General features: G+C 37.4%; 1 protein-coding gene across 6 annotated transcripts in view; it reads right to left on the reverse strand.

The window, feature by feature from the left end:
• The window catches only part of LOC120525860 (lamina-associated polypeptide 2, isoforms beta/gamma-like), a 116,750-nt gene that overhangs the window by 69,288 nt on the left and 19,632 nt on the right, over positions 1-27,830 (reverse strand). For 5 of the 6 annotated variants that reach the window (XM_039748500.1, XM_039748497.1, XM_039748499.1 and 2 more), the window contains exon 2: positions 15,740-15,921. The exons of the other annotated variant lie outside the window; for it this stretch is intronic. In XM_039748500.1, coding sequence (XP_039604434.1) covers positions 15,740-15,921 — 182 coding nt within the window. The remainder of the gene's footprint in view (positions 1-15,739; positions 15,922-27,830) is intronic. 6 annotated transcript variants of the gene reach the window in all.

Below are 27,830 nucleotides of genomic sequence, written 5' to 3' on the forward strand. Positions count from 1 at the left end.
ACCCGGGAGGTTCCACCTGTCTCTCTGGACGTCACTTCTGGGACCGAGCCAATGGAGACAGACCTTGCCAGCTCCGGCCCCCCTGATGTCACATCCGGGACTAAACCAATGAACAATGAACACGTGCCCGACCCTTATGACCTCACTTCCTGTCTCCCCCTTTAAAAGCCTTCCCTTTTCCCTTCTGTGTCAGTCTTGTTTTGGACTCTGTTGTAAGCACTTCAGTGCTGGTATTGGAAAGAAAACGAAGTTGCAGCCAGGATACCAAATTACATGGGTGGCTGCCCCAAACCTTTTTCTGTCTTTGACTCGTTTTGTGACAATATATAATTCACTAAGGCAAGACAACCATGGAAAGCACGGGATTCACTAAGCTGCCGACAAGTGAGACACCTATGGCACACGCAGGAACGAGCCAAGCCCACCAACTCCAAGATCATTGGATACGACGACAATTCACAGAGCCACGCCCACCAACTCGGATGCGACGATCTATATATATAATTCACTAAGGCAAGACAACCATGGAAAGTATGCCGGAAGGGCCGTGGATTCACTAAACCGCCGACAAGTGAAACACATATGGCGCACGCAGGAACGAGCCACGCCCACCAACTCCAAGACCATTGGATACGAAGACAACTCACAGAGCCACGCCCACCAACTCGGATGCGACGACACAGAAAAACCGGCGTCATTTATATTCATCTGTCGTAGAGGTCACATGCAGCTCCCCCACGCTGACTGTTAATAGAGGCATGTTTCTCATGAGGTGAATCGCCATATGCGCCGTGTAAAACTGTTTGCGAGGGGTATCCCATGGGATCCTTAAAAGGTTCCTTTACAACTGAGGTTAAAACACAATGAAGCGAGCAGTCTTTAAAAAACGAGTTTTCGGTTACAACACACGACCGCGTGCACTATAGCAAACTGTTTTACACGCTACATACAGCAATTCGCATCCGCGACAAACAGGCGTCTTCTTAGATACTCCTGCACTTTGTACACACCCCCCTCCCACCGTGGTCGGGTGTCTTGGTGGATTATATATAGAAAGGCAGCCAAAACCGCACAGAGCAATGAAACATCTACGTGAGTCACAGGTGCATCTGGACTGTACAAAGACGACAACGACTCGAAGTGACGAAGTTGGAGGTGGGCACATGAGCAGGCAGTGTATACTGAACGAGAAATCAGCAGACTAGCATGACGGAGGGAGCGGAGTGGATGTCCTTCTCCTCTCCTCCCGTTCCACCCTGAGCGCCGCACGGACGATTGTGTGTTGGTTCATTCCGTGCATTGGTTAAAACCCAGTGAAGGAAGCAGTCTTTAAAAACCAATAAGCGCTGTGCCTCTGTTTCATTACCGTCTCAACTGCTTCACCAATGCAGGCCCCGCAACAGGCGATTCGGTGGCGTCATTCCCATGACCCGCCGGGCAGCCAACCGGGTAACCAAAGTCTTTGGGTTCAGGGGGGACTATGGTTACAAAGCTGAAACTTAAAGAAATTGACGGAAGGGCACCACCAGGTGTGGAGCCTTTTGCTTCATTTGACTCAACACAGGAAACCTCACCCGGCTCGGACATGGACAGGATTGACAGATTGATAGCTCTTTCTCGATTCTGTGGGTGGTGGTGCATGGCAGTTCTTAGTTGGTGGAGCGATTTGTCTGGTTATTTCCGAAAACGAACGAGACTCCCGCCTGCTAAATAGTTACACGACCCAACAGCGGCCGGCGTCCAAATTCTTAGAGGGACAAGTAGCTTTCAGCCACGTGAGATTGAGCATTAACAGGTCTGTGATGCACTTGTATGTCCGGTACTGCACGTGGGCTACACTGAATGGATCAACGTGTGTCTACCTGGCGCGGGGAGGCGTGGGTAAGCCGTTGAACCCCATTGGTGATGGAGACCGTGGCTTCCAATTGTTCCCCACAAACGAGAAGAGTATGCTACGCCGCGGGTTGGCTAGTATAATATATACTTTTGAAGCCCATTATAACCGGACCAATTTTGATACTATATATAACAAAATTGGTAAAGTATGTCGCCATGCAGAATAACATTGTAACTGGTTCGGCACGACATCACAAGGTTGCTGACCCCTGTACTAAACCATTCCTGTTTTATTCCAGACACAATGAATCCAGTGCCTGCTGATTAGCATGTTCCACTGCATTCAGTTCATCAAGTCAGCACCTGCTTTGTATCGTGCATTAAAAAAACAAGTTATGCTTAAAATTAATAAATAATTAAACCATAACCCCCCACTATGTCACACTGTATCAGAGGGTAACATAAAGCCCACTCCCCACCAAGCACATCTCTTTTGCATCAAGAATCAAAGGCAACTTCCTGATGTGTCAAACCACAGTATAAATGATACAATAATATTTCTACTGGTGTACCATGCACAGTAGAACACAACGACCTAGAACTTTTGTTCAGTTCTTTTCAATTGTTTGCACATTATGTGCGTACTTAGCTTCTCCCTTCGCAATCAAAGCATGTGTGTGTGCAATCAAAGCATGTGTGTGTGCATGACAACACCAGCAATAGCAGGCAAGATCTTACTGAAACAAAGCAATAACTATTGTGAAATAATGCCAGACTTCTGCAAGACATAATGCTTTGGCAAAATAACACAATAATGCCTTTTATGCATTTGTTTTTTTTTCAGTGGAGGGAATAACCTTCCATACAAACATTTCCATTTTACATGCAAAACATTTTAAACACTCACATAATTGTCTTTGAGAAAAATTAAAACAATGAACAGTACCATCAGCTTAGCAACACACCTATAAGGTGTTTTCAGAATGTGTCTTGTGCCCTGTGTTGGCTGGGATTGGCTCCAGCAGACCCCTGTGACTCTGTGTTAGGATAAAAATGGGTTGGATAATGGATGGATCCTTTTGTCAATGCTGACTGCAAAGTAAGTGTCCTGTTATCTACACTACTACTCTGATAACTATCAACTATCAAAATCACACCTCATTGTGGCTTATGGGTTGCACACCTCTATTAAAACCCCCCTCCTCCCCAATATATTATATAGCCTATATTTTAAGTTGGACCAACAGAAACACACATGAATAATTTCATGAAAATCAGTTGTTTTTATATGATTGACCAACAAACAAAAAAAGATTACTCTTTTATTTATATAAAGATGATGATAAATAATGAGGAATACTGAGGAAGGGTTCCAAATCCCTTTTTACCTGGGTGTGTCATATGTCACTTTGGCATAATGCTTTTGGCTTGATTCAGCTTTGCAAATCTGATTTACAGGCATAAAGTTAGTGTGCAATATAACAAGGAAGCTGTATTGAAATATTGAAGAGTCAGGAGTTTAGGTATTAACCAATTTTGTTTTTAATTTCCTGGTTTTTTTTTTCTTCAAATCAGCTAAAAATTTAAACAGCTATTAGTCACATCCCTAATAGCAAAAGTTAACCTGGAATTTTGCAACATTTTAAAATTCCAAACCCTCATTTACCCATTTGTACTAAAAGGCCTATGAACTTTAGTAAACCATCACTCTGAAATGGTGTTATTTTGTAATAACTCATAGTGAATGTGGTCTGTGATTAACACCTGAAATACTTTGTGCAAGTTATATTAAATTATTTAATGTGTTAGGAAGAATAATTTCCTTGATTACAATTTACACCAGCAATTTCATTTCATTGCAGTAAAACAACCTTATATCCATCCTTCTTCATATCTACAAAATCCAATCATTGTCTCCCAGCCAGTGTGCAGGACAAAATTAAACTAGACTGGAAGGTATTTAATGAGTATGTGTAACTAGCTTTAATATCAATGATTGAATTTTTTCTATACATTTTTCATACAGTTATACTACTTTTAAAGTGCCTGACCATTCCACAAAAAAGCATTGTGGGTCAAAATACTGTATATAGGGTTTCATTTAAATAAGGAAATGTGTTTTTAGAAGGGGAAAAAATAAAGTTATGTTGAAATAAATAGGCAGTTTTCCTGATATCCAGTAGAGTGTGCCCATTCAGAGCATGTAATTGTGTTTAATGTTTGTGGATTTGAGAATGAAAATATATGTATATCAAAAAATAGGAAATTGTATGCACCAAAAAAAAAAAAAAAAATCTGATGTATAAAACGTTTCCTTATAAATCTGCTCATGTGAATGCACCTCAAACCCCATCCGGTTGCCACACTGAAACAACCAAACTATATATGTACTATGTCAGTGTTTCCCAAACTTGATCCTGGGCACCCCACTGTGGCTGCAACTTCCCATTTTCTGTGTTTTGGAGTCAATGTAGAAATTACAAACTAAGCTTGGTGGATTTTTATTAAAATGTACTAAGCAGTTTTATGGAAAATATGTAGTTTTTTTAAGTCGTTAACAGTATTTTCAACCTAATTTTCATTCTGCTTTTCCAGGTGTTCTGTTTTTTAATTGATTATTTACTAATTAGTAGGTTTGACACTGAAGTTGTTGCAGCTTTCATCATCTCGGGTGTCTGCTTTGTTGGTTGTTAATTGTGACTATTAGGGATAAATGAAAGGAGCAGACTACACAGGAAAAATCGAAAATAATAGGAAAACAACAAAAGAGTTAAGCATTAATAGCTTTAGAAAAAAAAAAAATTTCTAAATCTATACTAATAAAAGGCAAAGCCCTCACTGACTGACTGATTCACTCACTCACTGACTCATCACTAATTCTCCAACTTCCCGTGTAGGTAGAAGGCTGAAATTTGGCAGACTCATTCCTTACAGCTTACTTACAAAAGTTAGGCAGGTTTCATTTCGAAATTCTACGCGTAACAGTCATAACTGGAACCTACTTTCGACCATATATACGGCCATAGCCTGCAGCTCGGTCGCCGTGTGAGGCGGAGTTGCATCCTGCATTATCACGCCTCCCACATAATTGAGTGCCTACCCATATAATATAATATATAATATATTATATAATATTCGTGGGTGAAGGACTGTGCTTATGCAAATGAAGATGAGATGGTCTAGTGTTTGGTACAAACTCAGCGAAAGTGCGAGAGAAACTTAAGTGCCGGGTCTTGGCTAACATTAAATAAAGCCGTGAACATCGCAAGATCACACAAGAGAGCGGCTCACGTGAACTGACTGTGAACGCAGTACGTAGAGAACAAGGAAGAGCTCCAAAGAGTGCTGAACAAAAAATGCATTACACAATTGAGAAGGCAGCAAAAGAATATGAAGCGAGTGACGCATACAAGCATATTCATAAGTGCAGCTACTGCGGAAACAAAGCACGGTGTAAACCGTAACTTTAAGTTTATAGACACACTACCGCTGGCGCTTCTCATGCCTACGACGAATACGATATTCGCAAGATACAAGTTCAATGAGAAGACACGAGGTATAAACGAGACTTTGGATCACTTTGTAACGGAGTAAAAATTGCTGGTGAAGGACTCTGCTTATGAAAACGAAAATGAGATGGTCACGGATAGAATAGTGTTTGGCACAAACTCAGCCAAAGTGCGACAGAAACTTTTAAATGCCGGGTCTGAGCTAACATTAAATAATTGCTGGTGAAGGACTGTGCTTATGCAAACGAATAGAAAGCAAATGTTATATTATTTTTAAAATGTTTCTTTTTCTTTTTCATAACTTCTTTAACACAATTCTTCTCCGCTGCTAAACACGGGTATTTTGCTAGTGTCTTATAAATGTAAAAACCATACTGTATTGTTTTTCTGAAGGCAGAATAAGAGAAGAGTAAAAAAGACCAGCTAATTAAACGAGATCAGTTGTTATCAGGTGTTGTCACTGGTAATGTATTTGGTTGGAACAAAAATCTGCAGCCACAGTGGGTTCCCAGGACAGAGTTTGGGAACCACTGAACTATGCTAATCAACCTCGTACAGTTGCTAATCTCGATGCTGCAGAACTTGACTGGTTTTAAGAGCAGCCTCCCTCTTGACATATTGAGTCCCATGCTGCAAAAGATCATGTGCTGCATTGTGGCTCCTTTCCTCTCTGTTCAGGGGATTAAGGAAAGGCATAAAATGCTAGCATCTGAGGAGGTAACCACCATCAACTAGCACCGGTGATGATGCAATGAGTATAGGCAATATGAAAAACTAAGGGTTCAGCCAGTTACCTTACCAACAAATTCCCAAATTCTCTGAAATGTTGTGCATGGATGAATCAAAGTTGTCATAAATATATGTAAGTTATTCTATCATGTTTTCTTTTATAAATCCCAAATTGTTGCAGGGTTTGTGCTAAGCAGAAAGATGGAGAGCTGAATCTTATTAGTTTAGGCAAAGAGGCATGAAACAAAAGACAGAAGTATTAAATTATAAAGGAAATTACTAAAATGAATGTTATCTGTTGCCTAAGGTATTGATTAAAGACAGAAGCTGGCTAAGGGTAACGTACAAAAGTATATGAGCTTGATTTAAAAAAAAACACCTATGGCGACTTTTAAGTCACAAATCCAATTTTTTAAAATTATGTGAATAAGAAGAGACATGCTAACTGCTGAATAGGCAATTCTTAACAAATAGAGACAGACAACAATATTGTATACTATCTAGTATATACTGTAAACTGATACAATCGTGGTTTGTGTACACATTAAAACAAAGCCAAAAAAATTATACAAATACCTTTACAAGATATTTTACATATGTATTGTTAGGCAGGCAATATACTTAACACTATGCGACGTATGGGCTTGTGGACGCTGCTACTATTCAAGCAGTGTACTTACTATACTTGTGCGAGTACTTTAACACTAGAATTACCAGAGTCTACGAAAAAACTAGTGGATCCGGCCCACCTTAAAACCGTTCGCACCTCTCCACCAGCTTCTTTTGTCCTCTAAATGTGCCAATAAAGACAACCTGCAAGCAGCCGGCTATTCCATCCCCCCACTGACTTAGAACGTGCACGAACTTCTCCCAGCTCATGCCTTGATTGATTATCTGGGAGTGAAGTGGAGTTTTAGAGTGGAAATAATAGATGGTTATTTAGAACACACGCATTTCAGTAATCTGTGTAAACACATTGTTAAAACAAACTTTTTCATATTTTAGTAATAAATGTTACAAAATGTAGGCATAAACTACAGAATGTGTGAAGCCTGAAGTCCAAAGATCAAATAAACACTTTCACAAAAGTTTCAAGAACGATACAACAGCTTCTGTGGCGTAGTGATAAGATTTGCTGACTCAGAGAGAAGCAGGCCTGCCGTTCCTCGGAAACCCGAGTTCTATTCTCCGCTGGATTGAAAGGGTTTTTTTAACCTCAAATGGACATAAAATTTATAAATTGGTGTGCACTGTCAGTTAATGAGATTGTTATATTTTCATGTGGGATGCTCCTTTTAAAATATTTTTTAACAACTGAGACTGCAATTAACATGAACAAGTGTCCTTATGACTGTTATTTTTAAGATCCATAACACACAGACAGACAGAGCACTGCATAATAAAGGCACTATATGATAAGCAGACAGGGAAGCTGCTATATTTAATAATAAAATTACTGTTATTACTATATAGATAGACAGGGAGTTCACTGTATAAAAGACAGAAAGAAAGCACTACTAAATGAAAAATGGTACAGCCTTTTTATTAATCAACAGATACTTTAGTAAGGCAAGCAGATAGTGAGAGTACATGATGTGAAAATCACTAGGCAGACAGATAGATACGGAAGGCACTGTATAACAGATACAAAACTGTCAGAAAAAAAACAGGGTATACAGTAAATAATATACAGGCAGAGAAACCACTAGATAGGTAGATAAACAGACAGACATGAAAGGCATTATATAAGACAGATAGATCGGAAAGGCACTATATACTAGTCAGAAAGGGAAACCAAAAAGTAATAATACTATTATTACTACAAAGACAGATAGAGAGGGAATTCACTGTATAATAGGCAGACAGCGAAGGCACTATATAAGAAAACAGACAGAGGACATACTAGACAGATAGGTCTCAGCATTAGCAATACTGTATATTAGTTACAGACAGACAAACAGATACTTTATTAATCTCAAGGGGAAATTCACATAATCCAGCAGCAGTATACTGATACAAAAAACAATATTAAATTAAATAGTAATAAAAATGCATGTAAAAGCAGACAATAACTTTGAGTAATGCTAGCATTTACTCCCCCGGGTGGAATTGAAAAGTCGCATAGTGTGGGGGAGGAACGATCTCCTCAGTCTGTCAGTGGAGCAAGACAGTGACAAAAGTCTGTCACTGAAGCCACTCCTCTGCCTGGAGATGACACTGTTCAGTGGATGCAGTGGATTCTTCATGATTGACAGGAGTTTGCTTAATGCCCGTTGCTCTGCTACAGATGTTAAACTGTCCAACTTTACTCCTACAATAGAGCCTGCCTTCTTAACAAGTTTGTCCAGGCGTGAGGCATCCTTCATCTTTATGCTGCCTCCCCAACACACCACCATGTAGAAGAGGGCACTCGCCACAACCGTCTGGTAAAACATCTGCAGTATCTTATTGCAGATGTTGAAGAACGCCAACCTTCTAAGAAAGTATAGTCGGCTCTGACCTTTCTTACACAGAGCATCAGTATTGGTAGTCCAGTCCAATTTGTCATCCAGCTGCACTAGATGGATGGATGGATGGATAGATGGATAGATAGATAGATGTGGAAGGCACTATATGACAGGTGCTGCAGAATGGCAAGCAGGCAGTGAGTACATTCACATGTGAAGGGCACTAGATAAATGGATAGATAGGGAAGGCACTTATATAATAGGCAGACAGAGAAGGCACTAGAAAGATACAGAACAGTATTAGCTATATAGTAGTTTTGTTTTACTATATATATATATTATATATATATATATATATATATGATGTATATGTATTTTACAACTCGGAGAATTGTCAAAAAGAAATACATTAAATCATATATCAATCAACACACGCTGCACGCAGGCAAGCAGGCAGTGAGAGTGGAGATGTGAAAGACGCTAGATAGATTGTATATAACAGGCAAAAACAGAGACCACTTAACAGTATTAGCTATAATCAATGAAAGCATGAATTAATCAACAGAAATAATCGCAATCGACATTTTAAACTTAACGATTTACAGTGCATACCAATTTACAAATTTTATGTCCGTTTGAGGTTAAAAAGAAAAAAAAATAACACTTACTCCCCAGTGGGGAATTAAGCTCAGGTCTCTGAGGCGTGGCAGGCCTGTTGCGCTCTGAGTCAGCAAATCTTACCACTACGCCACAGAAGCTGTTGTATCATTCTTGAACCTTTTTTGAAAATGTTTATTTGATCTTTGAACTTCAGGCTTCACACATTCTATAGTTTATGCCTACATTTTGTAACATTTATTACTAAAATATGAAAAAGTTTCTGTTTTAAAAATGTGTTTACACAGATTACTGTAGAAACAGTACACACATGAAATGCGTGTGTTCCAAATAATGATTTATTATTTCCACTCTAAAACTCCACTTCACTCCCAGATAATCAATCAAGGCATGAGCTAGGAGAAGTTCGTGCACGTTCTAAGTCGGTTAGGGGATGGAATAGCCAGCTGCTTGCAGCTTGTCTTTATTGGCACATTTACAGGACGCTGGCGGAGAGGTGCAAGTTTTTTCGTAGACTCTGGTAATTCTAGTGTTAAGTACATCTGGAGGATTCTACCAGGTAGCAGTGCAAGAAATCATCATAGTAAGAAAAACTATGTCAGGTTTTGCTGTGTTCTGAGTTGAGGGAAGAAAGATATAAAAATAGAAATTCTTTGCATTCTGATGCTGTTGCGACAAAAAAAAAAAAAAAAGATGGCAACAGCGACACAGAAGATTGTATGCGAGTCTTTTAAATGTACTGTGTCGTTACAATGGGGAAAATGCAACACATGTACTGCCTATTTAAGAAATGGATGAAGAAGAGCACCATCAATAGATTCACATGTTAGCATGTAAGTTTAATAATTTGCTTCACCCCATCAAACATCAAAGCACACACTTTGATCCTGTTGGAGCTGCAATCTTGCAATCGCATGTTGATAGTAAACAACAATGCTGATGTCATATATCAAAACTTGAACACACATACCACACATATTTTTGCTGGTACTGCAACTCATGTATGAGTTGTGCTAATTTCTGACGGTGCGCTCCAAGGATGCATCAAAAGAACACCGGGAACACATCGCAGCCATGATGCATGCACGTACGTGTTCTGGGCGTGAAGTATAAACCAACACTTAAAGTGTACGGATTTTCACCTAGAGCATTCTAAACAGGCACTGATAAACAGGTTACTAAAAAGTCTCACAGCATGAGTAGAAAATTAATAAAAATTTCTGGATACTCATCAAGCATGACATAATATCTGCGTCAATTGCTTCAACAAATCATGCCTGTTGATGAATCAACACAAACCAAAAAAAATCAACTATGAGCAGTAGTACTATTTTTGGAATTTTTCAGTTTTCATAAAATTCCATCACATCAATACTGTTAAGACATAATATGGAATACAGGGATCTATGTACTACAATGTAGTGGATGTCCGGTTTATCTCTTTAAAAAGTTTTTAAATGGTTTAGTCAGTCATAAACATATTGATTTTACAAGTCGCAGCTGTCCTGTCATATTTCAACAGCCTACCACATTGCTGGTGGCAGTTATCAATGAACAAGTCAATTAAGGCATTTTTCTGTTTGATTCTAATATAAGACATGTTCCCAATATTACAAAAACAATGATAAAAATGCACACATATACATAGTAAATATACTGTACTTAACACTACCAAACCATTAAGCAAAGAACTTGCACCCTAATAAGGCCCCTTCACTGCTACAAACTTAAAATCTGACAGATGTAAAGCTGTCATGCTGTTACATTAGAACAGCTGCAGTTCCATTTAAGGAACACATTGCTGACTTCAGCAAATTCTAAGCAGTGTCTGAGCAAAAATAAAAGCTTGCCAAACAGATACATCTTTATTAACTATGTTCCCAAGTCTCTTTACTTTAAACTACATGGCTAAAACTATTCATACAGTGCAGACAATTCTAAAATGAAATTTTAATTTGGAGGATTAATGAAGTAGTATTTGAAATTTAGTTTATCAGGAACTGAAAAGTTCCCTAGCCTGATTTGTCTCCATGTTCCTGGCTTTAAAAAAACTGGCTCTCCCAGTTAGTAATTATTTCAAAAATAGTAAAAAAAAAAATAATAATTAATTTACACTTTCCCTGAACTGTTCTACCCTTACACTAGATGTGATCTGACAATAAAAGAAAAAATGCTAAGGTAGCAGAATTAATGAGATTGTGGCATTTTTCTTCCAACTAAATCAGATTGTTTGTACAGATCTTAAAAGCATTAAGATCAACTGCAATGTCATTGTAATTGTTTGTAACCATCCCCATCTCTGTTTTTAAAATCATTCTTTATGTTTAACCAAGTATTTATAAAACATTAATTTTAACACTATGCAATCAACTATGTTTCCTCAATATACAGTGGTGTGAAAAACTATTTGCCCCTTCCTGATTTCTTATTCTTTTGCATGTTTGTCACACAAAATGTTTCTGATCATCAAACACATTTAACCATTAGTCAAATATAACACAAGTAAACACAAAATGCAGTTTTTAAATGATGGTTTTTATTATTTAGGGAGAAAAAAAAATCCAAACCTACATGGCCCTGTGTGAAAAAGTAATTGCCCCCTTGTTAAAAAATAACCTAACTGTGGTTTATCACACCCGAGTTCAATTTCCGCAGCCACCCCCAGGCCTGATTACTGCCACACCTGTTTCAATCAAGAAATCACTTAAATAGAAGCTGCCTGACACAGAGAAGTAGACCAAAAGCACCTCAAAAGCTAGACATCATGCCAAGATCCAAAGAAATTCAGGAACAAATGAGAACAGAAGTAATTGAGATTTATTAGTCTGGTAAAGGTTATAAAGCCATTTCTAAAGCTTTGGGACTCCAGCGAACCACAGTGAGAGCCATTATCCACAAATGGCAAAAACATGGAACAGTGGTGAACCTTCCCAGGAGTGGCCGGCCGACCAAAATTACCCCAAGAGCGCAGAGACGACTCATCCGAGAGGTCACAAAAGACCCCAGGACAACGTCTAAAGAACTGCAGGCCTCACTTGCCTCAATTAAGGTCAGTGTTCACGACTCCACCATAAGAAAGAGACTGGGCAAAAACGGCCTGCATGACAGATTTCCAAGACGCAAACCACTGTTAAGCAAAAGGAACATTAGGGCTCGTCTCAATTTTGCTAAGAAACATCTCAATGATTGCCAAGACTTTTGGGAAAATACCTTGTGGACTGATGAGACAAAAGTTTAACTTTTTGGAAGGCAAATGTCCCGTTACATCTGGCGTAAAATGAACACAGCATTTCAGAAAAAGAACATCATACCAACAGTAAAATATGGTGGTGGTAGTGTGATGGTCTGGGGTTGTTTTGCTGCTTCAGGACCTGGAAGGCTTGCTGTGATAGATGGAACCATGAATTCTACTGTCTACCAAAAATCCTGAAGGAGAATGTCCGGCCATCTGTTCGTCAACTCAAGCTGAAGCGATCTTGGGTGCTGCAACAGGACAATGACCCCAAACACACCAGCAAATCCACCTCTGAATGGCTGAAGAAAAACAAAATGAAGACTTTGGAGTGGCCTAGTCAAAGTCCTGACCTGAATTCTAATGAGATGCTATGGCATGACCTTAAAAAGGCGGTTCATGCTAGAAAACCCTCAAATAAAGCTGAATTACAACAATTCTGCGAAGATGAGTGGGCCAAAATTCCTCCAGAGCGCTGTAAAAGACTCACTGCAAGTTATCGCAAACGCTTGATTGCAGTTATTGCTGCTAAGGGTGGCCCAACCAGTTATTAGGTTCAGGGGCAATTACTTTTTCATACAGGGCCATGTAGGTTTGGATTTTTTTTCTCCCTAAATAATAAAAACCATCATTTAAAAACTGCATTTTGTGTTTACTTGTGTTATATTTGACTAATGGTTAAATGTGTTTGATGATCAGAAATATTTTGTGTGACAAACATGCAAAAGAATAAGAAATCAGGAAGGGGGCAAATAGTTTTGCACACCGTACTTTAAAACAGTGCTCAAAAAACAATTTTAAAATTTGACTGGAACATACACTACAAATATAAGATGGAATAAATTTGGAATGGATGCACTTTTGGAAGGCCTATTTGGAAACAACAATAGATTATAAAATATACATATATACTATGTGTTTTTAGTTGTATGTATATTTACATATTGTGCATTGTGATAAAAGGAGCCACTGAGGCAATCCTATGTAACCAGAAAAAAAACAAAGAATTCACCACAATATAAAATTAATTTTGCCTTTATTAAAAATTGGAGATATGAAATATGTGACATAAAACATACTGAAAAACAACAAACCTACAATATTTTTAGAGTTTTAAAACCATTTCTGTCCGATTGGGTGACTCAGCCAAATCTCCATATCAGTACCACACTGAAGCATTTGCTTCTCCATTTCTGTCTCTCTACACAATCTGGTCTTTTTCATTAAAGTTGAGCATTTGCCTCATTCTTCTCCTAATTCTATAGTCAAATGGCTTCTGACACAAGACTAAATTTCTGGCCAAACCCCAGAATCACTTCTGTCGTCAGTAGTGTCCCCACAAAGTACTGGGGCACAAAGCTAGGACTCTAACAGTCTGTGATTGCTCTGCATCCTTGAGATTGTGAGAATCTTTCAAGTGCCAGGCATCCCAAGCAGCTCCTATTCTGTCTTTTGTTCTGGAGGAATACAATGTTTCCATAGATACACTAAATTAAACCATGTGCCCTCTAGTCTCCCTGACTGGAATTCAAGTTTAAGTTCATTGTCACACATACATAATATACATAAGACAATTAAATTACTACTCACATTTCCCCTCAAGACTCTAACAATAACACAATACGAGCACAAAATAAATATTTACAAATATCTGTGTGTGTATATACAGCAAATTAAAAAATATTCAGACACTTTCACTTTCTGCACACTGGTGTATGCACTTCTAAACTATGTCCAATAAATTCAGTTTGAGTTCTGAATTCAGTCAAGTTCTAGATACGTCACAAGGATAAAAGCAAACAGGATGCACCTGACCACAATTTGGCTTGCCAGAGCAAAGCCTCTTTTTACACTAGCAGTATTTAAATGAGAGATTTCAATGTTTTATTTTTAATAAATCTGTGAACCTTTCTGAAAACATGCATTCACTTTGTCATTATTTGCTAGTGAGTATTGACTGATGGACAAAATGGGAAATGAAGGCAACTGGAAGCTGGTAATATTTTGTACCACCTTCCCCACCATCTGCAGTAGTTTACGATCAAGACAGAGAGAGAGGTGCAGTCAGTAAGAAAGACCCTGCAAGTGCTAATGTGGGAACACAGGAGTCACCAAGGGGTGGTAACCCTTGTATGGTTGGTATACTTCCTGGAAAGGCATTAGGCAATGGCACCAGAAATGAGAATAGCACAGTGGGTGGAAGCATTCAAGATTTATTCTCCTTAGCATCCAGGGACAGGTGAGGCAATTTTTAGCAAGGATGACTAACTTTCTTATAGAGGGAGTGACACCAAGGAGGAAATGCCAACATCTCCTGGCTGCAAGAAGGTATACCCTCTTATAATGAAGCAGATGGAACCATGAAGTACACTTAAATGAATATATAGCTGGAGTGCTGCCTTTCAGGTATTTTCTTAAGGAGAACAAATAGGTTCTTAATGTGCATGGACCACTGAAGAGATTTCTACCCTGGTGCCCTTGAATGTGAAGTGGCTACAGGATAATAAATAAAGCAATTTAACAGCAAGGAGTACAGTGGGAAAATTGCTACATCTGGCAGCATTAAAAAAAGCTAGAGTCTGTATTGAGGAAGAGAGAAGACATGAGAGGGGAGGGGGAAAGAGGTGTTCTTTGGTATCATACATTTGTGGCAACTACTTAGGTAGGCAGCATTTTATTTATCTTTTATTGATTTCCTATTTTGTGCTCCCCACCTTTGTGTGTCCTTACTATAAGCATCTGTGTTAATAAATGTGCCTTTTATGTTGACTTCTATCGTACTGGATACTTCTTGGTGGAGAGGCATGCTGTGAGGATATCTTCTTATAAGAGTGCATGCACTATATAGCATATACAAATATAATTAATCAAAAATATTTTGACATCATTTTAACAGTTTCAGCATCTTACTGTTTTTAAATCTTTGTTTTCTTACTTTATTTTAAAATATTGCTGACAAACAGAAAGCAAGGACTCATGGTGTTTCTTTCATCTTTTTAGTGGAGATTTAAAGATTCTCCATTTATTCTAACATGAATAAATTTATTTTCTATATCTTGTAGTGTACATTTAGCATGTACCTACTATCACCCATACCTCACACTTTAAGAAACTGAGTAGATTAAAACTAATTTGAGCCAGCATTATTTACTAGAGGTGTGAACAAATGAAAAATCAAACTAAACTGAAAAACAAAGTTGAAGGGAAAATGAACTATGCTGCTACAGTACACAATTGAAGAAATGTATTGCACATTTAATACTGATTTCCTCACTACCAACTGTGAACCAAAGAATGTACAAATTTTGCTCTTTTTTTATCTTCCTCATAGGCACTTGGTACAGTATGATAAATTATTTAAAACTTACGTTGCCTTCTTCAGGGGGTTCCTCTTCTTCATCACTTGAAAAATCAGTTGATTTCTTACTGTAGACATGCTTCATGTACAGCTGAAGGTACACTTCCTTTTTTCTTTCTCCAATGGGCAAAGCTACATTATGGGCAATCAGCTCCGATTTCAGACTCTCCTTTGACAGATGAGAGGGATCGTCTGGGAAAAGAGGCATTTCGCCGTATGTTCAAATGAAGAAAAAAAAAAAAAAAAAGTACTACCTTTAAAAGTTACAAATTCAAAGGATAGACTTGGCCTAAAATCTCAAAGTAAAAAATGAGAGCCCACGTTTACAAAACTGCTGTGCTAACAGCTGAGCATGTAAGTCTGATGGACAGGGCCATAAATGGTTTTCCCTCCTTTTTTTTCAATTTAAAGGGATAGGTACTAATATAAACATTACTTATATTGATATGTAATATTTTGTTTCTTCTATTGAGACAGAACTAATTCTGACATTCTTGTATGCTATATACTTTGTGTTATATTTGACTTTTAAAAAATAAAATGATGAAAAAAACACCTACTACCTGAATCAGGCTAAACCAAGTTATAGAGTATGTTGAATGAGAATTTACATTTTTATTAGGAATATCCTTCTATATAAAAGCGGTTGGAATTGTCCTTCTGTCCCGTGAGTGCTACACAGGCGCAGAGTTTCACACACGCCCTGTCCATTTTGCAATGCACGATAGGATTTGTAGTTTAGTTTTTCCAGGTAAAGATGATTTTCTACTCCAGACTGTGCGATATCTTCTTCTTCTTTCTTACTATATAAAAGCGGTCGGGATTGTCCTTCCATCCCGTGAGTGGAAAGCGTAGCGGTATTCCGCTTATCACAGACTTACTACTTGCAGCTTGCGGTACGAAGCGACATGATGTGAGCAGAGTTCTGGTGCTCCCATCGTTCCCTTGCTTTTGTGCGCAATGCGCTGAAAAAATAGACAAAATTATGTCTCTGGAAATAATTCATGTTGATGGAGTACAAATGCCTCACCGTGTAGTAAATATCAGGGGGGTTCAAAAGGGTGACCTCAATATAGAAAAAAAGTTTTAATTTCATCACAAAAATAACAGAAACTACGAGTATTAAAGTAATACCGCTCAAATGCAATATAACCAAATTAATGAGTTTGTATAAAATATCAAATTGATCTACATATTGAATTGCCTTAAGAAGTGGTCAACTTAAAAGTCAGTCGCCTTAAAAGGCGGGTCAGCCTAGTACATATATAATCAAAGTAAAAGGTGATACAAGGTAAAAGGCAGATATAAACTGCTTGCAACACGTGTTGTCAATCATTTATAACCTGGACTGATTTGACTATACTGAACAGATTTTAAAATGCATAAATCTTGAAAAAATAATGAACACTTATTTTTGAGTGTTCTTCTTTCCTATTTCTAGTAAAACTACAACTCCTAGGTAAAAGTACACAGTCTCATAGAATAACCAGAAATAAGCTCATGAAATTACAGAAGCATGGACAAACATGTAAATATAAGAAGAAAAAAAAATGTAAAAAGTTTAAGTAAAATTATTTTATTTACTTTAGTTATAAATACATTAAAAAACAAAAAATATATTTTTCTTAAAGTACAATTTTCATGGTTATATGTGACTAAATAAAATCGTGGGGCGTACATAAATTAATTGATTCAAACAATTTTTGAAACTTGATTAGCATGATGGGGAATTACATTGTTGTTGTTTTTTATATTTTATGATGAAAGTAGCTGCTCTATTAAATGATTGAATTAATTAATGTGCACCCACACGATTTTATATAGTCACATATAACCACAAAAATAGTGGGTAAAGAAAAATGTGTTTTTTGCTTTTTAGTGCATTTATAACTAAAGTAAATAGCATTGTTTTACTTAAAAAAATATATACATATATTTTATTTTTTACTTTTTAGTTTGAGTATTTTGCTAATAATTTTTCTTTAATCATTTTTCATCAATGGGAAGCTTCTTTAAAAAGGTATTACATAATAGGTCTTTTTTACAGAATTATTTGAATACTAACAAGAATTATATTTTGGTCTATATTTTTCTGTTCATGCTGTTATGGGATTACCGCTCAGACACGGGGGGGAAGAAGAAAAAAAAATCGATGACAAAATGCCAGGCTTACGGCAATACATTCTTACTGTGATCATCAAGGATACTCCTTCGCAAGAATAAAAAAAGTTGGTACGCATATTTACCCACTCCACTCACTGGAAGAGGCAAGTTGAGGCAAACTGATGCGCCTCTCACTTGTATGCTCCTATATCTCACTATATTCTCTCTCCGCCATTGATGTGTATGCATTAATTGGAATAGCATAACCGTTGATTACGACAACATTTGGTAAGTAACTGCATTGATTTTGACGTATTATTGTATTGTTATCGATACTGAACACGTATGCAAAATCTGAAGAAATTTGCTATGCCAAAAGTGGGTTTAAAAGCAGTTGCAAGATTTGACTCAGACAAACAAATAGACTGAGGAGTCAAGTTAAATAAAATTGTTTAATAAGAGAAAAAAAAGGTAAAGATGCTGAAAAACCGCTGAGCTAAAAAGTTTAACTTAGCTGACCTGTATCTTTTGTCTCCAGTATAGGATGTGTATAAAACAACCATGAAAATGCACACTGGGATAAAAAATGCAAAAGAACAAAGGCTTAATAAAAGTATAATCAGCTGGCAAGATTTAATCACAACTTTATTTTAAAAAGTTTAAAACAAAATCCAAAAACAGTTTTAGTCAATGGCTTGAGTTAAAATTGACTAATATAGAATTTAAAAAAAGCCAAATGGTGATGTAGTGCCTCTCAGTATTCATGATTCAATGTATTTTTCAGTACCACAAATGTCTAATAGCATGTCTAGAATCTCAAATTCTTACAAAACATTAATGACAAAACACTAAAACACAGTGGTGAGCTACCAAAGAAATGCAGAACTATCAAACAAAATACAGTACACATAAAAATAAATCAACATACACATTTTTAAAATTGGCTTCTAAAGTATTTTCCTGTACCAGCTCAATCCCAATCTCTCACCCACAATGTAAGACAGCAATGTTAAAAGGAGTCATGTGTTTATTACAACTAAGTGATCACAAAACCAAGTGATATGGAAGAAAGAAAAAGAAGAGCAGAATACAGAATACAAAAACTACAACTAAAAAGTAAAGAAATGCAGGTAGCGGCAACCTGGTGCCCATGACCTATGATCTTGTTTTATGTGTCAAAGTGATCAAGAAGCCAATCACCATCATGACAGAGAGAAAAGACCAATAAAATCTGCTGAATGTCAAGCACATGATAAAAGGTGATTAAATGAAGAAGAATGATAAAGAACAAGATGCTAAAGCACATATACAAGCAAGATGTAATCCTGAATTCAGGACAGCAGAAAAACCATGATGGCCAGAGATGCAAGTTTATCGTAATTAAAACATGGTCCCTACAAACCCGTTTATTAAAAAGTCATATGGACAGGGTAGATATGCATTCTGAATTCATAATAAAATGTAAGTTTTCACACTTGTTAACAAAAGGCGGAGAATTTAATGTTGTTTATATCTAGCTCACAAAAATCTCAATAGAAAGATTGTAAAAATTAATTAAAACTAGAAAGTTTGAATATATTAAACCAAAAGAAATAAAGAAAAAAAAAAAGTTACATGGAATTCATCTGTTGGGCACACCAATAGTGCTCTGTTGTGAAGGTAAACATCAATAACAGGCAAAAAACTAACACACTGAAAGGTAGGTGTAGAATTTTTCTTGATAAATAAAAGTAAAAATTAATTATCTGACTGTTTACTATCTTATGCTTTGGGAAACAAAGAAACAAATGAGGTGAAATGTATCAATAAAAGAAAAGAAAGCAGCAAATATTAAACCATCTGTACTGTTCTAATAACAAGGGGATTTAAAACAGGGCCATCATATACAAAGTAAGCATTTAAAGCAATCTACAAAAACAATACTCTTTTCCCGCAAGCAGACAGTAAATTCAAGTATCCCAGTGGGAAATTGCTTTCACAGTTGTAGCTCCCAGTGGGACAATTTGAAGAAAACAATCCTACCAAATTACCATAATGGTTGAGTTTACAGTAGACATCATTCAGTGATATAAAAGAAAAAAATAATAATCCGGTCAGCTAAGAATGACATTTTATAGTAGTTAAATGGACCATTAGTTTGCTTTATAAATACATACAAAAAACATCCTAAATTGCTTTTTGAGTAGATCAAGATGTAAATCAAGTGACCCTGCATTTCCCCAAAAATGACATGATATTCACATGAATACTACAAATTGTTAAGGGTGAACATTACAAGTGGTAACTCAAAAAATGAACGACAGCACACAAACACATCATTGGTTTGAGATTCAGATAATACTTGAGAACACATTGAAGAGATTTGCAATGGGGGCTGTCATATAGCTAGCAATTTCAAAATAGCAAACAGAAAGTTAAATAAAAGGAACACATTTGATGAATGGTTTACAAAATATGCTTACCTATGCCAAAGTAACAATTTTCAGTGTTAAAATATTAAAAGAGAAGGTTGTTATTTCCAAGTTAGAGTTATGATTTGATAATCAGAATATATTAGCTTTCCAGTGGAAATTGAATCCAAGTTAAACAATTTATGTAAATGTGAAAAACTGTGAAGAAATAACTTTTTATAAATAATGTTTGTTTTTGTGGTTTAAAATTGGATCTGTGGGGCACAAGTACAATCATAAAAAATGGTTTCAAACTTATTGAATGTGTCTACTTCTTCACAATCACAAGTATATATTTAAATATAAAAACTAGGGATGCTCCGATTAGGTTTTTTTTTTTTTAAGGCCAATACTGATAACCGATTTCATGTTACTTGATTCTCTAATTCTGATTCTGTTCTCTTGTAAAACAAGCCTTGACTAGTTCGCTTCCAAAAAAATGACAGTAATATCTTGCATAAAGGAGCACTGAAAGTAAATTACCATAAAGCCTACAAAAGCAGGGGATGAAAAGATTTTTTTTTTGTGATCAGCCGATTTACCAATCAAATCATTTTTAGTGAAAATCTCCCAGTTTAGATCAGCGGCCGATTGATTGAAGTATCTCTAATTAAAATTTACAAAAAATATATACAAAATGTTAAATTGCACTCTAAAGTAACAGAATTTTATAAATTTTAAAGAATACATACTGTAACTTGGTCTACATATTAAAATGGAATCTATGCGGAAGTGTCCAAATGTGAAAAGGAAAGCCTTAAAACTTACTGAATATGTCCACTTTGAAGCAGAAAATGTTTCAATTTAAGAAAATGTGCTTTCTACATTTCTAAAGCATATTTGCAAAAACAAAAGTAAACTGAAAGTAGTAAAATTTATCACAGATTCTTGGTATTTTATTGTGAATAGAATACAGTTCCTGCTATTTTGTCAGCTTGCAGTGGCTGTCATAGATGGGGTTTTGACATTTAACCTGGGAACATGCCAAATTAGAAAATTTCCATAGCTTCAGGCTGCATTTTATCCTATTTCTGTCTCTGTAATTCTGCTTCTTTAACAGTTATATTATATTATATATATTATATTATAATGTGTAACAAATAATGCCCTGTACAAAAGAATTGTAAAAAAAAAAAAAAAAAACACACTACATTTTTAAAAAAGCCTTACAGTTTTGAAAGTCCACTTGCTTGTCAATACCAAGTTCATAGTGCCACTCCACACTTACTGTGGTATGTCATGTGCACACACGATTAGCGAGGAAAAAAAATGAATGGGGGCAGCACAGTGGCGCAGTAGGAAGAGCTGCTGCCTCGCAGTTAGGGGACCCGAGTTTGCATGTTCTCCCCGTGTCTGCGTGGTACACCGGTTTCCTCCCACAGTCCACAGACATGCAGGTTAGGTGCATTGGTGATTCTAAATTGTCCCTAGTGTGTGCTTGGTGTGTGGGTGTGTGTGTGAGCAACCTGCGGTGGGCTGGTGCCCTGTCCGGGGTTTGCTTCCTGCCTTGTGTCCTGTGTTGGCTGTGATTTGCTCCAGCAGACCCCCCATAACCCTGTGGACAATGGATGGATGAAAAAAATTAATGGAAAATAAAAGGGCAGATTATGAAATACAGCCAAACCATGATGAAACAGACTAGTGCCACAAACCAGTTGTCAAATTTTATAGTGCATGCTGAGGATGAGATAATAAAAGAACTGAGGACAATATTTTTAGTGTATATAAAAAAAATGTCTGTTTCTAATATGATGAGGAAGTTCTGAGTTATGGTCCATAGTAATTTTAAATTAAATTTACACTTTTTCGCAATGGATTTGTTGTAGGATGTCTGGATGTTGTAGGATTGTCTTGGTTGACACATCTCTGCAACATCGCATGGACATCTGGGACAGTGCCTCTGGATTGGCCGACTGGGGTGGTGGTCCCCCTCTGTAAGAAGGGGGACCAGAGGGTGTGTTCCAACTACAGGGTCCGTCAGATAGTCGAACATCGGATTCAGGAGGAACAGTGAGGTTTTCTAACTGGTCCCGGAACAGTGGACCAGCTCTATACCCTTAGAGTCCTGAAGGGTACATGGGAGTTTGACCAACCGGTCTACATGTGTTTTGTGGACTTGAAAAAGGCGTTCGACCGTGTCCCTCGGGGAATCCTGTGGGGGGTGCTCCAGGAGTATGGGGTACCAGACCCCCTGATAAGGGCTGTTCGGTCCCTGTACAACCGGTGTCAGAGCTTGGTCCACATTGCCAGCAGTAAGTCAAACCTGCTTCCAGGACTGCCCTTTGTCACCGATTCTGTTCACAACTTTTATGGACAGAATTTCTAGGTGCAGCCAGAGTTTTGAGGAGGGTCTGGTTTGGTGGACTTAGGATTGGGTTACTGCTATTTGCAGATGATGTTGTCCTGTTTGCTTCATCAGGCCGTGATCTTCAACTCTCTCTGGAATCGGTTCACAGCTGGGTGCGAAACAACTGGGATGGGAATGAGCACCTCCTAATCCGAGACTGTACTATGCAGTAGTTGCTGTTATAGGTTTGTATATTTTTACTTTGTTTTCTGATGCATATTTGGCTCAAAAAATTAAGAAAATCCTTAAACATTGAAGTCTAACACCATGTCAGCTAAGCATAAGCTCAAGTATATCAAACTGTTCAGTTTGGAAGCATTTAAGCGATTGTGAATCAACTGAACCTGCTGTGGCGCAAATTAAAGTGACAATAGGTACACTGGAGAAGCAACAGCAAGACAATTCCCAAAACGGGAATGGTTTTGCAGATGGTGGCCACAGACAATTGCTCTCTCCTTATCCTTTGTTTTTTTTTTCTAGTTTTCCTTGTTCCCACTGGTAGCATGAGGCAGTTGCTTTCAGCCAATTCAGGTTGCACAGGTAGTTCAGTTACTCCAGGATGGCACATCCACACGTGCTGTTGCAAGAGCCTGGAGGAGATACCAGGAGACGGGCCATTACACAAGTAGAGCTGGAGAGAGCCATAGAAGGGCATCAACCCATCAGCAGGACCAGTATCTGCTCTTTTATATAAGGAGGAACAGGAGAAGCATGCCAGAGTCCTACAAAGTGACCTCCAACTGGGCTACTGGTGTGTATATTTCTGACCAAACTGTCAGAAACCAACTCCATAAGGGGACTGACGTCTTCTAGTGGGACCCATGCCCACAGCTCATCACAATGGCTCAAATGGCATTCGCCAGAGAATACACAATTGGCAGCTCCACCATTCTCTTCACAGATGAGAGTAGGTTCACACTGAGCATGTGACAGATGTGAAGAGAGTCTGGAGATGCTGCTGAGAACATCCTGCAGCCTGCAACATCACACAGCATAACCGGCTTGGAGGTGGGTCAAAATGGTCTGGGAAGGCATACTTTGGAGGGTCACACAGACCTCCACATGCTAGGCTACGGTACCCTGACTTCTGTTAGGTACAAGGATGAAATCCTCACACTAGTGCACTGGGCCCAGGGTACCTCCTGGTGCAGCACAATGCCCAGTACCATGTGTCCTGAGTGTTTAGGCAGCTCTGGAATAACAAAAGCATTAATGGCCATTGACTGCACATTCCCCAGACCTGAATCCAATTAAGAACCTCTGGAAACGTTGTGTATCGGTGCAACCAATGCCACCCAGTAGTGCAAAAGACTGTCCAGTAGCTCACTGTTGCCCTGATCTAGGACTCAGAGGTGATCCCCCAGGACACCATCCACCATCTTATCAGAAGCATGCCCAGACATCTTTGGGATTGCATACTATTGAGTCATGTTATGTGTTGCCATAATGAAATTCAACCATGTTGGATCAGTCTGTGATTTCAATTTCAGAGTTTGATTTTCCGTCTAAGGTTGAATCCAGCCCTCAATTGGTTTGTGATTTTGGTTTCTATTGACCCTTGTTATTGACCCCAGGTAGACAATCAGCATGGTGAAGTGTATAGCCAATTTCCTTTCAAAATGGCTAGACATCTAAGTTAAAAATGAAAATGGAGATTAGCGCAGACTTAAACTTGTCATGGCTTCTGTATTATACCAAGATAGAAGTACAATCACTTTGTTCTCAACAAATTACACATTATTACTCAGTAAAGATTTTCCACTTAAATATGTCATACATTGAGATCCAATATGTGATTTAAGTGCTCCCTTTACCTTTTTCAGCAGTGTAGTTTCACATTTATCATTTTGGTTTTCTCAGTTTCAGCAATTACGTAAAGTTTCAAATAAATCCTTCACTTTTAATTTTTGTCTCTGAAAATTTTTTTTATTCTACATTAGGCCTACATTTCTTGCAGTACTCTTTTCAAAGGCAGTAAGGTTTTGAGAAAAGTATAAAAAGATTTGGTGTCTTAAAACTTAAAACAGTCTTAAAACAGTGGTGAAAGGTTTTTATTCATTGGTCACAGTGTTGAAGTGATTGACTGACTTTGTAAGTTTTGACACATGTGAAAAAGGTTTTGATTGTTATAGTGTTTTTGCACAGGTGGCTCTGTGTTATGAGAAATTATTTAACTGTTGTGGGAACTGCATTAAGAGTGGTGATAATGACATCTCTGATGTGAAAACTGTACCACAGCTATCAAAACAAACTCAATTATTTTTATCATAGAGTACTTCGTGAAAGAATGTGAGTGATCATGTGGCACTTTTTCAGTAATTATTGGTTAGAGATGTCTACAGAACAGTGACAACAGTTTTTATCTCAACATCAACATTCAATAATGTCAATAACAGTACTTGGAAACAATCTTGCATTTGAAACCACACCTCTGGGGCTAAAAGGTTGCAGCACAGGAAGACAATCAGCATGGTGAAGTGTACAGCCAATTTCCTTTCAAAATGGCTAGACATCTAAGTTAAAAATGAAAATGGAGATTAGCGCAGACTTAAACTTGTCATGGCTTCTGTATTATACCAAGATAGAAGTACAAGTTATTGTCATCAAAGACATACTTTCACAGCACAAACCTGAGAGAGTAATATATATCTAGGCACCCTCACAAATCCATTTATATTCCATTGCATTTTATTCTAAGCAGATTATTAAGACCCATGTTTAAATGCCATTTGAAATGTAGTGATCAAAATGGCATCACCAAACAACCAAGAAGAGAAAGAAAAAAGCAAGAACTATGTAACAGTTTACATTTTTTTTTAGCTTTTTGTGACTGTCCTATTTTGGGTTGATTTTAAAATTATGCTAATGATGACCACACATTATCTTGTGGAGTACTTGCACATTGGGCAGTAATTTACATAATCACTTATTATGATGGAAGCTGAAACACATCTACTGCAATCCAAGTGTTGTTCTTCAGCACTTAGTTGTTCTATTAATTCTACAAACATTTACAAATGTATAATTTATAATAATTGCATTTGCATTGTAAAATAAATTTGTGAGATAAGAGATAACAGCTGAGACTGACAAAGCCAGAAAACTGACAGAGATACATAAAAAACATACATTCATATTCAATTACATCAACGTCATACATGTTGACGTGCACTTGGGTGACATATTTAGCATAGGACAAGCACAGAAAGTACTGCAAAGAAAAGCAACCAATGAAACATGGTGTAACAACTAACCACAAAATCAGCAATCCTGAAGAAATAACCGAGATAGAAAATTTCAGTTGAGCAGGGCATTGAATTGTAATATATTAAAAAACACGTTAAGTGGTGGCTATTACAAGGGAAAACACAACAAACATATTATTATTTAAAAAAAAAAAAAAAAACTTCAAAAAAAATTGTATGAAGAGTGCAAACAAGTCAGGAAGGATGGCTAGACCCAACCCTCCATCCAACAGCCTCTTACTCAAAGCTTTGAAAATGTAACACCATGCAAGATGGGCTCTCAGAGCCATAAAGAAATAGTTACAATACTTGGCAAAAGATGTGGAGCTAGTTTATTCACAAAGAAGACTTTGTTTACCCAAAGTAAGACATGGTACAAGATTCTATCACAAACACATTTATTGCAGGCTAATCTAATAAGCACATGAATAATGTTAGATGTCAGGTTTCCTCTAAGTGTAGACTTTATTTTGTATTAAGGAAAGGCTGTTCAGGGAATGTTGGGTATTTTAACAGTTTGCATAATAGTCAATTTTGTAATTGCATTCTAACCCAATTTTTTTTCTTGAGAGCTGGCTGCACTGCAGTGATGCTCTTATGTGCATTTGTATATTATACAATAAGCATCTAAAATGTTGGCTGTCTTTCTGTTGGTCCGTTCATCCACATGAAGCAATTTGGCTTCCAGTAGAACGATTTTGTTGAAAGTTCAATTTTCATTGAGGTATCTCCAAAAAAAAAAAAAAAAAAAGTGTATTGTACAAATTTTGAAATTTCAAAATCTATTGAAAAGCATTGGTGAAACATTCTGAAACATTCTGTGTGACTTGAGAGAGATTACTTTAACTTGTATATTTTCCCCTTTTAATTGTCTGGCAGCCCCTTTTGACAGCAAAATAGATCCCTGATACATGTTAGTCAAACATCGGTAGAGATGTGTGCTGCGGATGTGATCAAACTTTTACACCACAATTATGGTGGCCAAATTTATCATGGTTTTTGGTATTATCACAGTATTATTAAAATGTGCCAATTCTGTTTAAACAAAAATTCACAGTCACAGATATTTTAATGTCAAAGAGATTATTACAGAGATTATGTCTGGTTTTCATTAAGAAGTAAACATACAAAACGCAGGCCTTTATCAAAATGAAAACACTCAAATATGCAACAGTTTACAAGCCTGGGAAAATTCAAAAAGGTAGGCAGAGAGTCACTGGGCATGGGAGAAATAGAGCCTTGCATAAGGAGGCCCCGACCACAATGCAGACTTAAAAAAACCTCTCATATATAAATGTGAATTTAAATCACATCCAAAAGAGAGATTCCCTTCTTCTATGCACAGTTTCAAGTGTGGGGAGCCAGGACATACAGTATACAGTATATCACTCCATACTGTTTCAGTCTCAATGAACCTAATGACTGTGGAAGGAACCGGGCGGAGGTATTGTGTAAAGACTGTAGCTAACCTGCTCATTCTTCCTTGCATGTTTGCAGTAGTTATTACTGGTTATAGTTACCAACAGACCTTGGCAACAACATTTCAATTGTTGCCCACCATTACGTTCTGCCACCACAATTAATCTATACTAATAAAAGGCAAAGCCCTCACTGACTCACTCACTCATCACTAATTCTCCAACTTCCCGTGTAGGTAGAAGGCTGAAATTTGGCAGGCTCATTCATTACAGCTTACTTACAAAAGTTGGGCAGGTTTCATTTCAAAATTCTACGCGTAATGGTCATAACTGGAACCTATTTTTCTCCATATACTATAATGGACGTTGGGGGGTGGAGCTGCGTGTGACATTATCACGCTTCCCACGTAATCATGTGAACTGACTGTGACCGCAGTACGCAGAAAAGAAGGAAGAGATCCCAAAGAGCGCTGAAGAAAAACACCAAATACTTTATTCACGAGATACAAGTTTAATGAGAAGATACGAGGTATAAACG

Source organism: Polypterus senegalus, chromosome 3, assembly GCF_016835505.1.
Source record: "Polypterus senegalus isolate Bchr_013 chromosome 3, ASM1683550v1, whole genome shotgun sequence".
In the NCBI taxonomy this organism is placed as follows: Eukaryota; Metazoa; Chordata; class Cladistia; order Polypteriformes; family Polypteridae; genus Polypterus; species Polypterus senegalus.